The 14,589-nt window shown below is 36.8% G+C and overlaps 1 protein-coding gene across 7 annotated transcripts in view; it reads left to right on the forward strand.

The window, feature by feature from the left end:
• Positions 1-14,330, forward strand: part of FRMD3 (FERM domain containing 3) — a 137,528-nt gene extending 123,198 nt beyond the window's left edge. For 5 of the 7 annotated variants that reach the window (XM_086868913.1, XM_086868915.1, XM_086868916.1 and 2 more), the window contains one exon: positions 10,852-12,483. In XM_086868913.1, the coding sequence (XP_086725039.1) occupies positions 10,852-11,447 (596 nt within the window). In that variant the 3' untranslated portion in view covers positions 11,448-12,483. Of the gene's footprint in view, positions 1-10,851 lie in introns of all 7 variants that reach the window. The other 2 variants (XM_086868912.1, XM_086868914.1) reach the window with 1 other exon arrangement.
• Positions 14,331-14,589: the final 259 nt, after the last annotated feature.

A 14,589-nucleotide genomic window follows, 5' to 3' on the forward strand; every position in this document is an offset into this window, starting at 1 on the left:
AAAAAGGATCTTAGGAAATAAATAGTCTCAAGATGGCACCTTTTTCTAACTAGTGTCAGCAGACACTCAGGAGTGAAAACTGGCAGTTTACTTGTGGATATTTTTTTTTTTTCTCAATTTCCTTAATTTTGTATTTCCTTTCTGCTTTAGTCTGCTAACTTCATTTCCTTGACAAAAAAAAAAAGATATTCTTTGAAAATCAGTTGGGAAAGATCTTCTGTTAATTTGTCTTTGTCAAAAAGGTATGTTATTGGAATATCAGTTTGAATTTATTCTGTAGTGTTTTCCATGTGTTTGTTTATTTCTTGATATTTTAAATATCACATGGAACACCTTTCTTTTTGAGATACGGTCACTACAAACAATGACATGAACATCATTGCCAGCTTAAATGAGGATAATTGTTTTTGTTCTAATAAAAATGAAGCCAACCAAACAAAATCTGATGCTGGTTCTTGCTTGAGATGTAGTGAGATAATTGTCTCAGAGGTTGGGAAATAAGATCTTTGCTGTTGCTTTGTTTTGGTCAATGGGAAACAGAAAATAGCTGAGTATCTTCCTTTTCATGGAAGTATGTCCTAATTTTATTATATAGGAGTTGTATGAACATGTTTTGTTCATTCTTTGGAGTTTGGACACTGAATGTAGCAAGTACAAGGTGAATTGCATTGTCTGTCTGCATACCTTATTATAATTAGTAGTAGCAGCTGTTAGTTTTAACAGCTACTTGTTTACCTCTGCTGTGAAATACACGTATCTGAGAATTTGCCTTCTAGCAGCCAAGTGCCACCGCTGTGTTTCCTCTGGGCACTTGCCCCCACTGTAGAGTAACAACAGCTGGATATAACCACATGTCCTTGCTTTAAACACACTTACAACTCTAGGCAATGAAATCCATTTTTGGAAACTGGTGACTTACTGGTGTATGCTCACCATACAGTGCTTGTTTTAAATGTTTGCGTTACATAAGTTTGAAAATTACCTTTCCTTTATGTTAGACAGATTGTTGTTACTTTGATGAGCTAATAAACATGTTTGCTGGTGGTATTTAACTACATACTTTATATGTTGTTAAGTATCACCAGCTGCTAAGCTAACAGTATTTAGATTTTTACAGTCTTTTCCTGCAGAAAACTTGTCTATATTATCAAATTGCAGCTTGAACTGATCTCACGGTTCTCCAACTGTGATGCTGGCTCTCTTCCCATCGTCCGCTTCTGTGGATCCCCACCTTCTCCCTTGCACCAGCACTAATCATACTAGTGATTGGTAACTGGGAGAAAGAGTTAGAAGCAAAACAAATAGTAAATAAATTCTAAACAACAAGAAAACCAAACCAAGCCAGATAACGACAGCAAACCAAATTAAAACAAAAAAAACCAAACCCAAACAAAAACCCCTTAACTGTGCATTATCCTGTTATTACCTCACTCAACCTTTGAGTGGCACATCAAGAGGGTCAACCAAGTTCTTGTGTTGGGGTAAGGGCATGAGGAGGAGGTGGGGAGAGGAGTGGCATCCAGCCCTGAGACTGACACAACTGCCTTGGAAAATTGCTTTTAGTGTGCTACAGACATGAAACTCCGTATATCTCTGTATATGTCTCAGCCCAGTGAAGAATACTTTCATTTTTGTTGTTCCAAAGGCAAAAGTCAATGTTATCAGATCAATAATTCATGCATGAAATCTCAGCACAGAGGTATCAAGTGACTGAAAAGAAGCTTTCATCACTTTGTCAAAACCACATTAATATCCTGTGACTGGAAAGGTATGGTTTTGTCTTTTTTTTTAAAAAAAATAGTCTACTCAAGTAAGTGAAGCTGTGATATCATCACGTACTAGAAAATCACAGACAGTGGACTGACCACCACCTGCAAAACAGTTGCCAAGTGATCAGGACAGGCAGTAATCTAGTTCGTCAAAATCAGACAGTGAAAGAAGGCAGCCAAAAAACGTAATGTGTTCAACGACACATGGAGAAAAATTGAGCTATACTCAATGCTGGTGAGGCTGCATCTCAAATCCTGGATTCAGTTCTGGGCCACTCACTGCAAGAGAGACATTTAGGGGCTGGAGAATGTCCAGAGAAGGACACTAGTGTGAACGAAGGGAAAGGAGCACAAATCCTATGAGGAACCTTTGAGGGATCTGGGGTTGTTTGAGGCTTGGACTGAACTTTATCACTCTCTACACCTCCCTGAAAGGAGTGTGTAGCCAGGTGGGGATTGTTCTTTTCTCCAAGATAGTAAGAGAAAGTGGCCTCATGTTGCACCTGAGAGGGTCTAGTTTGGATATAAGAAAAATTTCCTTACCAAAAGGATGGTCAGACATTGGAACAAACTGTCCAGGGGCATGACTGAATCAACTTCCTTGGAAGCATTCAGAAGGTGTGTGGGTGTGGTGCCTGGGGACATGGTTTAGTGGTGAACACAGCAGTGCTGGGTTAACAGACTTGACTTTTCAACCTTAATGATTCTATGCACAGAAATGAGCACACACCTGCTACCATCAGTCTAATTGTCTGTGAGGATACTCAGCAGTGTAAGATTTGGTTGTAGAGGAGAGGCATATGGAGCTCTTGTAGGTACAACTATATTAATCTTTTTTATGTAGTCTCTTGCTGAGAGTTAGTATAGACCAGGAGTCAGAGTCTTTCTGAGTCAGTTGTAAGATTTTAAGATTTCTCCCTTAGTTATGTGTAAAAAAAACTATGGGGAGCGATTTGAAATTAACACGGTCATTTCTCTTTTGCATAAGCATGGTCACATGAAACATAAATTATAGATTTTACTTCTCAACATCAGTATGCAGGAACACACTGGCCTTTTTTCCTCTTGTACTAGGATTTGACGCCTTGGATATTTTTATGCTTCTGTGTGATTCAGCTGTTATGCTAGCAACTGCTAGCTGAGATGGATGCTGTGGAAGTTTGCAATGTGTGTTACAAAGCATTTGGAAATGTTTCAAATGTTGGAAGTCTTTCATGACCATGTCTGGCTGACACTTGAGGCCTTCCTTTATGTATTGAATACACCAGTGGTTAGATTTTTGTAAGAATTAATGCTTTCCAGTTTTTGTAGCCATGTACACAATGAAGGGACAACCCCTTTTAGTTAGAATTTAATGACCCTGTTTTGGTTGCTACAACAGTTATGAGAATAAAAAACGAGAAAAGAAGACAGAGTCTTACTTTTGAAGAGGTGACAAAATAGAGATAGGAAGTGAAGGGATACTTGATCTTTCCTCACACCCACAAGAAAGTGCTTGCAGAGAAGGAAAGGAAGAAAAAAATCTTTGCTCTGGCAGAGGAAGGAGTAAACAGGACCTCTGCTGGATATTTGTACTATACAGGCTGTGCGGGAGCCACCATAAAGATGCTTTCCAAAAGCTTAATTGAAGCAGATGTCCTTTATGAGAGAAATATTTGTGTGTAAAATAAGTATTTGCAGGACTCCCTCTTCTACTCCTCTCTCCCACATATTTGCGTGCATCACTGAATTTTTTTGGTACAAAGAGAACAAGGACATCAGGTAATGAAGATTCAACACAACATGTCATAAACATTACAGATGAGTATTCTGGGAAGTGGCAGACTACATCCCCACCAGTGTACTCTTCCCAGTTTATTTCTTCCCTCTGGCTTTGGTGAGAAGAGTTTCTTTCCAACTAGGATAGTGTGATGTTATGCCTTCCAGCTCCCAGCTGGAGCAAGTTATCAACAGCCAACATAGCTGCATCGTGCTTTTTTTGGGAACTTGTATATCTCTGCTGGACAGGAGCAGGGAAGTGCCCAGCCTCCTGAAACAACACTTCTTTCTGGTGGATAAGAGTCTGTCCAACAATTGTCCTCAAGCAGGAGCTGAAGCTCATATGTAAAGAGAGAATTTTTTTTTCCAGACTTAGAAATTTTATGCCCTTGTTTTTACATGGGATGGACAATTTTCATTCTAGGCTAGAAATTAATGTGTTTTTGTCTCACTGGTTTGCTTTGTGACTAAGGTTTGTAAGCACAGGATAGGATTTTTCCATTGTATCTACATGTTTCACAAATAATTTCCAGGCGGTGATGGGAACTGATATTACTGGCATATTAAAACATTTTAGAAAAATAATGGGACTATGAATGCTGGCCTCTTTTTTAACTGCACTATGTTTTGGTGCCTTAGATATTTTTATGCCTCTGTGTGTGGTTCAGCTGTTATGCTAGCAACTGCTAACTGAGATGTGTACTGTGAAAGTTTGTATTGTACATTATGAGGCATTTGGAAATGTTTAAAAATAACCTCTGGTTCTGTTCCCTGCTGGGATATTTTTGTTGGCCATGTTAGAAGCTTGTCATTTGATTCATTGAGAACGACTTGTGTTAGTCTCTTTAAACTCAGTAGGAACTTAGTAAAAGGTCAAAGCTGGTATGGCTAGAGCTTTTACAAGACTTTGAGAAGAGGAATTAATAGTCAAAATGGTGAAATGTCTTGTAAAAATCCAAACCAAGAGAAGCATTCATTTGCGGATGGTTAACCACTGCAACAAGGAAGTGTGCATTCGTTTACTGCGGCATGGCTCCAAGATCACAGCCAGAAGGGCTGGTAAATTTACATTTATTTTACTCAAATTCCTTTTTTAACCCTCTTACCCTAGTTTATGTTAATAGTTGTCTCTTGGAAAGTAACTGTACTGTAAATGACATGTACAGCAGAGAATAAGGACAAATTACTGACAAGAACAAAGATGCAAATGAAGGATGAACGAGACAAAATATAAATTTGTTGTATTGTCTTACAGAAAATCTGTTTGTTAATTGGTAACAAATGAGGGACTGGAATTTTGTCTTTGTATTTTTCTGGGACTTAGGCGTGGAGAAATACTTTGAAACCGTAGTAATCTGGGACAAAACTAAATGGTTGTTAAACTAGAAGGTAGTAGATTTTGAATGTGAGCTGAATGCAATACTTGAGACAGCTCAGCTTTTTACTTCAATCAGTTTTACAGATTGTAACTTTCTTTGGTTTATTTTTCTAGATACTAAATAATTTCATATACTGAATAATAGTACTAAGGCTGGTGGAGGAAGGTGGAGCTTGGGCAGAGTCTGATTTATTTCCCTTTTTACTGCACACAAGAGGAGTACAACCCAAAGAACAAAAAGCATTTGGTATTGCTTTGGACAGCAAAGTGGTGTTTTATTTATAAATGCCTTTGCCAAAGATCCATTGCCTCCCCTGTCAGTAAACATGTCCATTTCCTTAATTTCATAAGACATTTTAAAAATTGTTTTTCCTTATTTCTGTAGTACCATTTGCTTTTGACATTTGGGCACCTATAAGTGGAATTCAGTTTTTAATAACATTTATTAAATCTTTGTAATGAATCTTCATTTCAGAAATCAGTTTTTAATCAAAGAATTAGCTGAAAATGTTCTGGCAAAGATTAGAATATTGTTACTCTTTTGATATCTGAAAATTAGAAACAGGTGAGTGCAGTAGATACAGGAGAAACTGCTTCTTGCATTGATTTGTCTCTGAGTAGCAACAGCTCCTGATTATCTTTGTTTCTTGAATTCACCACTCAGGGGAAACAGTAGAACCTATGAGAATGCACCTAATTCCATTGATTCAAAAACAGTAGCAAAATTGAAAAAACATTATTATTGACATGTGTTTTGTATTCTTACATCTCAGAGGTTAAATACCGTCTCCAAATAGATGCAAGACATCTTGTTGGTTTAATATAATGACACCAATCATAAGATATTTGTATGTCGGAACTCCATTGGTTCTTAAACACATTGATTTTATACTGTTCATAGGATGTTGTTCCTTTTAAAGTACACATGCAAAAGAAATATATATATACATATATATATGTGTGTGTGTATATGCATATGTATATGCATATGTATATGTATATGTATATGTATATGTATATGTATATGTATATGTATATGTATATGTATATGTATATGTATATGTATCTCAGCATTTAAAACATGTATACCAGCACCAAAGCACAGGAGGTAGCCTGTGCAAGACTCCTAACATGGGACATAACTCCTCGGGAGAACCCCATTGCGACCCTTTCAGAACAAGGCTGACTTGTGCCAGGAGGGGTCACCCAATCTGAGTGGGAATGCTGAAATGTCCCTCTTGCCCTTTTGCTTGGGTGCTAAGCTTTCACATCAGTACTCAGCTCTTTCCGCTTCACTGTCCTTGGCGTGCTGGGCACTGAGTCACTGCACTCCCATCACCAGGTCCTTCTTTTTCTGAACTGCTGACAGGTGTATCTTTCCTTCTCACTCCTGCTCCCATGATCCACAGTTGTCTCTCCCTGGTGCTTCCTTCTGTCCTATTGCTGCTTACTGCTGTTTCTGGAAGGAGATCAACAACTCTGGGAAGGAGCTCAAGCTCCTTCCAGGCCAAAGGGAGATTGAAGACAGGCATCCCAGAATGCCCACTGTGCAGTATGCTCTGTTCTGCTTCTGCCTCTGTGCCTTGGGTGCCCTTTCTGGGGTGTGAAAAGCAGAGCAGTGGCCTTCAGTAGCTGTACTAGCTGTGACATTGAACACCATGACACAACATAGCTGGGAGGCAAGTTGTAATGCCACAAAACATGCAGCTCATACCTACTGGCAAAAGGGACAGGGCTTTGCTCGTTTCTAGAAGTTCCCATTAAACTAAAGCAAACAGTAATGGCCAGCAGGAAAGGCAGGTCACTGCCTAAAAAGGAGTTACTATAAACTCTCGTTGATTAGCTCTCCTTGCAAAGCTATAACAGGTGTATTTTATGGGCATAGGATATGGGTATAGTACAAATCTGTGACCTCCTATTTCTGAGGGCAGGAGCTCTGGCTGTGATGCAGATCCTGCTTGACACAGATCTTGTGTAGGGAAATATTTAAGTTCAATGTAATTCTAGAGTTTGTCTCCTTTTTCTACATTTTCTTTGTGACATTCAGGCACTTTGCCTGAATGTGAGAAAATCACCTTCTCCTTCCCTCTGAAGAGTCATTCTATTCATAGTACAAATTAATTTTGTCCACATGGAAAATAAACAAAGGATACATGATATTCCTAGAGGAAGAAGTGAAAAGGACAGGAAGGATTTCTCCTAGTTGTAGCCTCGCTGGCCATTTTTGTTTACACGCATGTATGAAATGTTACTAGCACTGTTCTCTCTCTGGACCATATCTAATTTTCCATTTCTTTCCTTAAAATGAGGGTATATTCACACTTGTTCCTTCCTACAATATAAAAGGCTGTTATAGGTGTGTAATTGTGATTCTAGTAAGAAAAGCCATGTGCGGGATATCTGCCCAGCAGACAATATGTGAACTGATTTTTTTAGTAAGCAGATGATACATTTTTCTGAGGCACTGTACTTCTAGCAACTGCAGCTTCTTAAGAATGGTGGAGCTAGAGCTGTCTCTCATTTTGTTAATCCTCAGCTGCTGGTTTTGGCCTCCGTAGAAATACTAGCAGCTGACAACTTTTATGCCAGACCTCTTGCACGTTCATGTTCACAGCAGATGACCACAGTAATCTCATGTCTTATTCAGAGGTTCGTGTTCCTGGTTTGGAGCAATCACAGTATTTGGTGGAAGGGGAGTACTGAGTTTCACCCAGGATAATGAGATCTCTGGTTTTGTAAAATTTGTTCAGTTGCCAGAAGACTGTAGCAAGCCTTTGCTGTGGAAATATAAGAAACAAACCTGAGTTTATTTACCTGATACTCCAATAATCTCTATTAGAAGTTTCTGATTTATGGAAAGTAAATTGCCAGTAAGAATATAAAGTAAAAATTGGAAAGAAGAGGTTCTTCTCAAATGTAATTTAATTCTCAACTCATACTCCTCTAAATCTGAACACCACAAAAATTTTAGCTATTGTTAAAAAGGCGGTAGACTTTTCAAAATCTTGCCAACAAATTATATAAAATGATAGCCATATAAGTGTAGTATGAAAATAATTTTTATGTATGAATAGGAGGAAAGGATTTGCAGTAGAGCTGTAGAATAATTAAAGAGTATTAGGAGTTAGGCTTACTTTAACTTTAGCATTCTATTTTTCCATTGGAACATTTTGAGGATTTTTTTTTTTATTTTATCTTGATTTTATTATTTCAGATAACTGTCTCTCTCTTTTCTCTCTGAAAAGTAAAAAATCCAAATTCTTTCTTCTCTCTTAAATTTGTGTTACTGGAATATTCATTGTACTGTGAAGTTTTGGTACACTAATGTGATATTCTTAGGCCTGCATAAGCTTTGTAAATTATGCTTGCCATAATAATTTTACAGTTAGGTATTTTGAAACCATCAAAATATGAATGTCATGACATACTTACCTATATTATTGCAACATGACTGGAACTTTGCTGGAGTCACTTGTGTTGACCCTGGTTAATAGCCTGTTCTTTCATCATTAAAAACACTAAAAAATGTTGTAGTACTACAGAGAATATGAAGGACCAAAAAGAACAACTTTATGTATTTAATTTTTTAAAATATCAAATCAGCTTGCAGCAGAAGCAGCATTTAATGCCCATTCTAAATTTTCACGTATTGATTTACACTAGTATTTGACTGATATAAAATGCAGTTATTTTGGTTTAATGAGTTTAAATAACAAATAAAGGAGTTGAAAATTCTTTTTAGCAGTTGAAATTTATAGTGGAATGTAAATTTAATGTGCACATCAGAGCTGCAACACACTACAATTTTAATACAAACCCTTCAGGAAACAAGAACACTGACTTGAAAAGACTCCTTTGTTGCCTTCTATCAACAGGTTAACCTCATAGTCAGAAGTTTGCCAGTTATTTGAGAAACACAGTTTTAATGAAAGTTAGTATGTTGTTCATGTTCACTGTGTAGTTTATGCAAGCTGGAATTTACTGTGGGGAGAAAGAGGAGGCTCAAGAATCATAAATTGGGGTGACCTTTCTTTCTGGTAGCTGCAGCTGTCCTCTATGATGAGTAACATGATGAAGATATATTACTGACCTTGCATCTAAGTTGATATAGAGAGGCCTATGACCAGGATTCTCAAATTTGGGAGAGTAAAATTGGGTGCTTTCAACCATTTTGAAATGTCTAAGTAAGTGGCTCAACTTAAATCCTACTCATATTAAGAATAATTGAAAAACATATTTGAGAATCAAATGGTAGTGCTTGTGTATAGGTATATACATATAAAGATATGTATAGACTTTTGATGCTGGGTCCCAGAGTGAAACTATTTTGGCTTTAGTAATTTATCATGGGTGTACTCTCAAGTAACTGGTTTGATGATCCAGCATTACCTTCTGTTACTTAGGAGAAAGATCCTCCAAATCTGTTCTCACTTCTTGGTGTTCATATACTGTTTTGTCTCACTTCAGTTGGTTTGTATCCTCCTCCTGATGACTGTGACAGATATATTTCTTAGTGTAAAGACTGGTGTAAACGATTAAGTAAAATGCTGAAAAGTGATGAATTTCTAAATTGGCTGTGATGAGAGAAGACAGAGTAGTTGAGGCAAGAAATTATTAGGTAGGAAGTAAAATTAAACTTACAAAAATTAAACTAATTAAATTACTGAGCTAATAATTATTGAAGACAAGGTTTCATTTCAGCTATGCACATTTGCTGCTGAAAGGAGCTCTCCTGCTCTCTTTTCAATCCCTGGTTATGTGTTGTTGCCACAAGAACACATGACAAGCCAGCTCAGGAAGAAGAAACATCAGACACTAACCCAAGCTGCTTTTCTCAGAGACAAAATGAAAGGAAGCAGAAACTGTCTTTTTGGTCAATTAACCAAAATGTGAAACGTCACCTGGAGGCATGGCCAGTGAGGTCTAGATAGCAGGGAAAAGATAACAGATTACAGAGGAAGAGATCTGTCTGGGCCATTTTGAATACTTAAAAAAGGGAAATTTCCATGAGGAGGTGTCTTAATACTATTTTGTAAGGCAGGTTTGTGCCCAACTGTCCTCCTTTCCGCTCCTGCTACTGACAACTAATAGCAGTCACTGAAGGTTTGATGTAGCTGTAAACAGCTAGACTTTGCAAACTTATTCCTGTTAGAGATAGACTGGAAAAAGGAGAGTAAGTTTTGAGAGGAAAGGGCTTGAGCAGAAAACAGTGTCATAAGAAAGTCTCCTTTGTAAAGGGGAGGGAGAAATTTAGATGAGAAAAGAGCTAAAAAAACAGATGAGCAGAAAAAAAAAAAGACACAAGAAGGAGCTTTTTTAATCAGTGAGGCTGTTAGAATCCTGTTCCAATGATATCCAATCCTCATATCATATGTTAACCTTCCTCTCCTTTTGCCCTTTTTACTGTTAACATCAATTTATCATGATCATCTGTTGTCTCTTTTTGATGTCATGCTGCATTCTCAACCTTAGTTATAACCTTACTATACTCATTCATCTCAAAGCAATGAGAGTTGGTAGTTGTTTTTATTATTATTATTATTATTATTGTTATTGTTATTGTTATTGTTATTGTTATTGTTATTGTTATTATTATTATTCACCAAAGAGTACCAATTTGCACATGTAGTAGGTATTAATTTATACCAGAAGTCAGGTTACCAGTAGAAAATAATCTGTTCTCTTTTCTACTTTGCACTACACTATTATCATCCACAGTTGTGTGGGACCCTCTTAAGCAGATCTGATGTACTGCAGCTTTGTAAAGATACTGTCCTTTTCAGAAAGCTTTTCCAGTTTTTGATAACAGTGTACAGTCTGATTTTAATATGCAAAATTATTGCAGAATCTTCTTTCCATATATCTGTTAAATACTGTTGGAGGGCTGACTTTTGGCACCAGGCTGTGAGAAATTTAGTATCATTGTTTTAATCTAATTTTTTTCAGGTATCCAACTACCAAAGGAAGAGGAGATTTCAGTACCTGTGACTTCAAGCTCTCCAGTAAAGGATACTGGGAAGGATGTTGATCTTGCCATTGAACAGGAAGAGAAGATGAACGAGGAACCCTTAACCATCTCAGAGCTGGTATACAATCCAAGTGCCAGCTTGCTGCCCACCCCTGTTGATGATGAGATTGACATGCTTTTTGATACCTGTCCAAGAGCGGAGAATGAGAAAGATGATACCGATTCATTTGAGGAACTTGAAGCAGATGAAAATGCATTTTTAATTGCAGAGGAGGAAGAACTGAAAGAAGCTCGGAGAGCCCTGAGGTGGAGCTATGACTTTCTAATGGGCAACATTGAGGTGAATGCTTTTGTGAAGAGTTTCTCCAGACTTTTCCTTGTAGGCCTTGGACTGTTGTTGTTTGTGTTCCCCCTTTTCCTTGTTCTCTTGGAGTCGGACCTTCAAATCTCTTTCCTTCACGAAATCCGTCAGACACCAGAGTTTCAGCAGTTTCATATTGAATATTACTGCCCCCTTAGGCAGTGGATGGCTTGCAAAATAAACTTCATCCGTGATATTCTGGGCAGCTTTTAAATTTTACATGAATATGATACAACTAAGGGCTATATTCAAAGTTTCAGTTAGTGACAGCTTTCCATAATGCCCATGGGCCCATCTGTTGGCAGCTGCCTTCATAACTTCATGTATGGTTTTCATTACACACTCTTCAGTTCTTAAGTTCCCTTTACATACTTAAATTGCCAGTTTAGTGACCAGCTTATACAGTCACCTCTCAATAACCAAAAAGAAGCTTTATTTTATAATACATTTCAGGCTTCCAGTTCATTTATTACATTATATAAGACAGGGTCACAATAAGTTTCATTGTCCTTAACCTTTCAATCCATGATACTAAAACTGATGATACTGAAAGAAAAACTTTTTGAATATACTCCTTAGTGCAACAATCTCTTCTAACCAATGCCTATACAAACAATGTTTATGCTGGGGTTTTTTGGTTTTGTTTTTTTTTTTTCTGTGTGTTTGTTTTTTTACATTTTTATGTGTGTAAGATATTTTGGTAAATTTTTAGTAAAAGGCAACTTATGGTGTTATTTAAATGTACACATTGGTAAGAACAATGCAGAGGGGCATGTAGGGTGTTTTTAGTGTTTTACTAATTATTTGTTTTTAAACTATGGCTGGAGAATGAATTAATTTAATGTAGCTATATACAAAGGGGCTGTGTTTGGGAAACACAGAAAGTTCGCTCAAGTTCAGTAGGGGCTACCTGGGGGAGGTGAAATGACAGCAAGTATGCAAAAGAATTTCTGAAATGCAGTAAAGTTCTAAAGCTTGGGGAAGTGAGCAGAACTGAAATGATCCTTTCTCTTATCTGCCAGATTGTCTTCCACTTTATCAGTTCTGTATTAAGTCTTCACAAGATAGTCCAAGTATGTTTAGTGAAAGATTGAGTCATCAATCTAAATGTAGATTATTGTACATAATGGAAGACAATAATAGTAAGTAGCAAAAAAAAAAAAAAAAAGAAAAAAAAAGAAAAAAAAAAAGAAAAAAATGACCCAAAAATAAATCAGTAGGTGAGTGAGCTACTTTTAAAAACCATAAATAACATGAAAAGGTGAAAAAGGAATAAATTTTTCATACTTCTTTTAAAAAGCAAAGCATTAGGCTGTACAGCTCATATAAAATTAATCTACTGGCTCACAGTTAAAGGCTTAAACACTTTAAGAGATGCATCTTCATGCTTGATGCCCTTATGACTAATCTCTAAGACAACATATTTTCTGTGCATACTAATATGCTTCTTTCACATATAGCATCATACTTATCCTCATTCCTTGTTATTATGAGCCCAGTTATGAGATCTAATGCTGTTTCGTGTAACATGGATTTGTATATCTAAAGGTATTCCAATATAGCTTAGAGAATATACTTACGTAAAATCTTGTCAATGCTGAGAACATTTGAAGGCCTTCAAATATACCACAGAGGTTCTGTTTAAGACAAGAAAGTATTTATTCCTCCTCTCCCACAATCTTAGTGCAGCCTTGTTTCATATTAAGGAAGTTAAATTTTGGCTTCAAACTCTCCTGCTTAGACATTTATGGAGACATATTTGAGGCTTTTTTATTAGATGTACATTTAAGACATTGTAACCACATGTCTAATTCCTACTGAATAAAGTCCTTTAGTTTCAATATCAGGGAATATCTTTTGCTTGGTTTTCTCTTGTAAGCCTTTGCAAGTGTCTAGTTTTAAAATGGCAATTTTCCGAGAAGATTTTTCCTTCCCTTCTAATCTCCAGTTTTTAAAAGGCAGAACAGTTAGGGGGCTTAGGAGTTCCTTTCCTCAGCTGAAAACTTTTGGATTGCTATTCATCTCCCCTCCAACAAAGACTAAATTAAACAGCTGTGTTTTTTTGTTGTCTTTGTTTGTCCTTGCTAATCTGTTTCCCAGAAGAGTCATTAATGATTAGTTATTTAATGTCTATTTCTTCCTGTGCTACTTGCAGCTAAATGATCCTTTCCCACAAGGTAATAATCATTCAGGTGAATAGAAATGGAGAGTGAACAAAGATAGACATTTGGTCTTAACCAGAAATTCTTCATTTGCATTGTTGCTATACAAAGGGGTTAGAAAAGCTGTTTTTAGTGGTGAAGGCTGTGAGAACAGACATCCTGCTGGACTGTGACGGCATGGTTCCATACAACCTCCTAGAAAGTCTGATAATCACTTAAAAAAAAAAAAAGGTTGGATACAATAGTCTTGTCCCTATGAATTACAGCACCCCAGAAGTAGGAGTATCTTAGTGCTTGATTTAACGCTTGTCAGAAAATAGCTCATTTTATGATGCTCATTTTCTCATGTTGCATGAGACCATAATCTCAAAAAATTGTGCAGTGCAGTGAAGTTTTATCTAGGGTTAAATGCAAGTGTGTGTGCACATGTGCTTGCATTTACTAACCATGTGCATCCATTCAGACCTGGCCTTTTAAAATTCTCACCTTTCCTTCCTGATATTCTCTGTTCTATCAAAATAATTTCGCTAAAAGTCATGGGAGTCTTACAACTTAAAGGCCAGGACCATGTCATACACAGAAGGATAGAGCTGGGCACATTCAGAAAGAGTAGCAGCTTTTTAATAGTAAAGATGACAGACTTGGACTATGGAGCGTCTATAGGTACAGTATTGTGTATTTCTGTCTGTGCTTGGATAATATTGTAAAATGTTATGTACTTGAAATCTATTTTGTGGTTTGTCTAACATTTATAAACACAACTCTGGGAAGAATTAAAAATGGTTTTATTTCATGGAGTGTAAGGGGAAAATATACCTGTAACTTGAGCCTTATCTTTGTACAGTGAATTTCACATTTCTATATGTCAACATCCTGATTGTTTTGTATGTTGATATGATGGCAGGAATCCCTAATAAAATTACACTGGAGAAAAGCTTTCTGTAGTTACAATAGTTCTTCTGGGGAAAGATTTTCTAGAAATAACATTTTTTTCTTTTTTCCCAAAGTACTTGGAATATAATACAGTACAGATTTCTTACGACTCTTACAATGCTTTCAATATGATTTTCTTTATTGATCAGCTGGTAAGGCACTAAAAGGTACTTTAAAATAGGATGTTATTAACACGGCATCAGGCTTATTTACCAAGAGACTATTGGTTTGCCTGGTTACCACGTAAGAGTGAGTCAGAG

The sequence above is a fragment of the Cyanistes caeruleus genome, chromosome Z (genome assembly GCF_971803275.1).
Source record: "Cyanistes caeruleus chromosome Z, bCyaCae1.hap1.1, whole genome shotgun sequence".
Classification (NCBI taxonomy): domain Eukaryota; kingdom Metazoa; phylum Chordata; class Aves; order Passeriformes; family Paridae; genus Cyanistes; species Cyanistes caeruleus.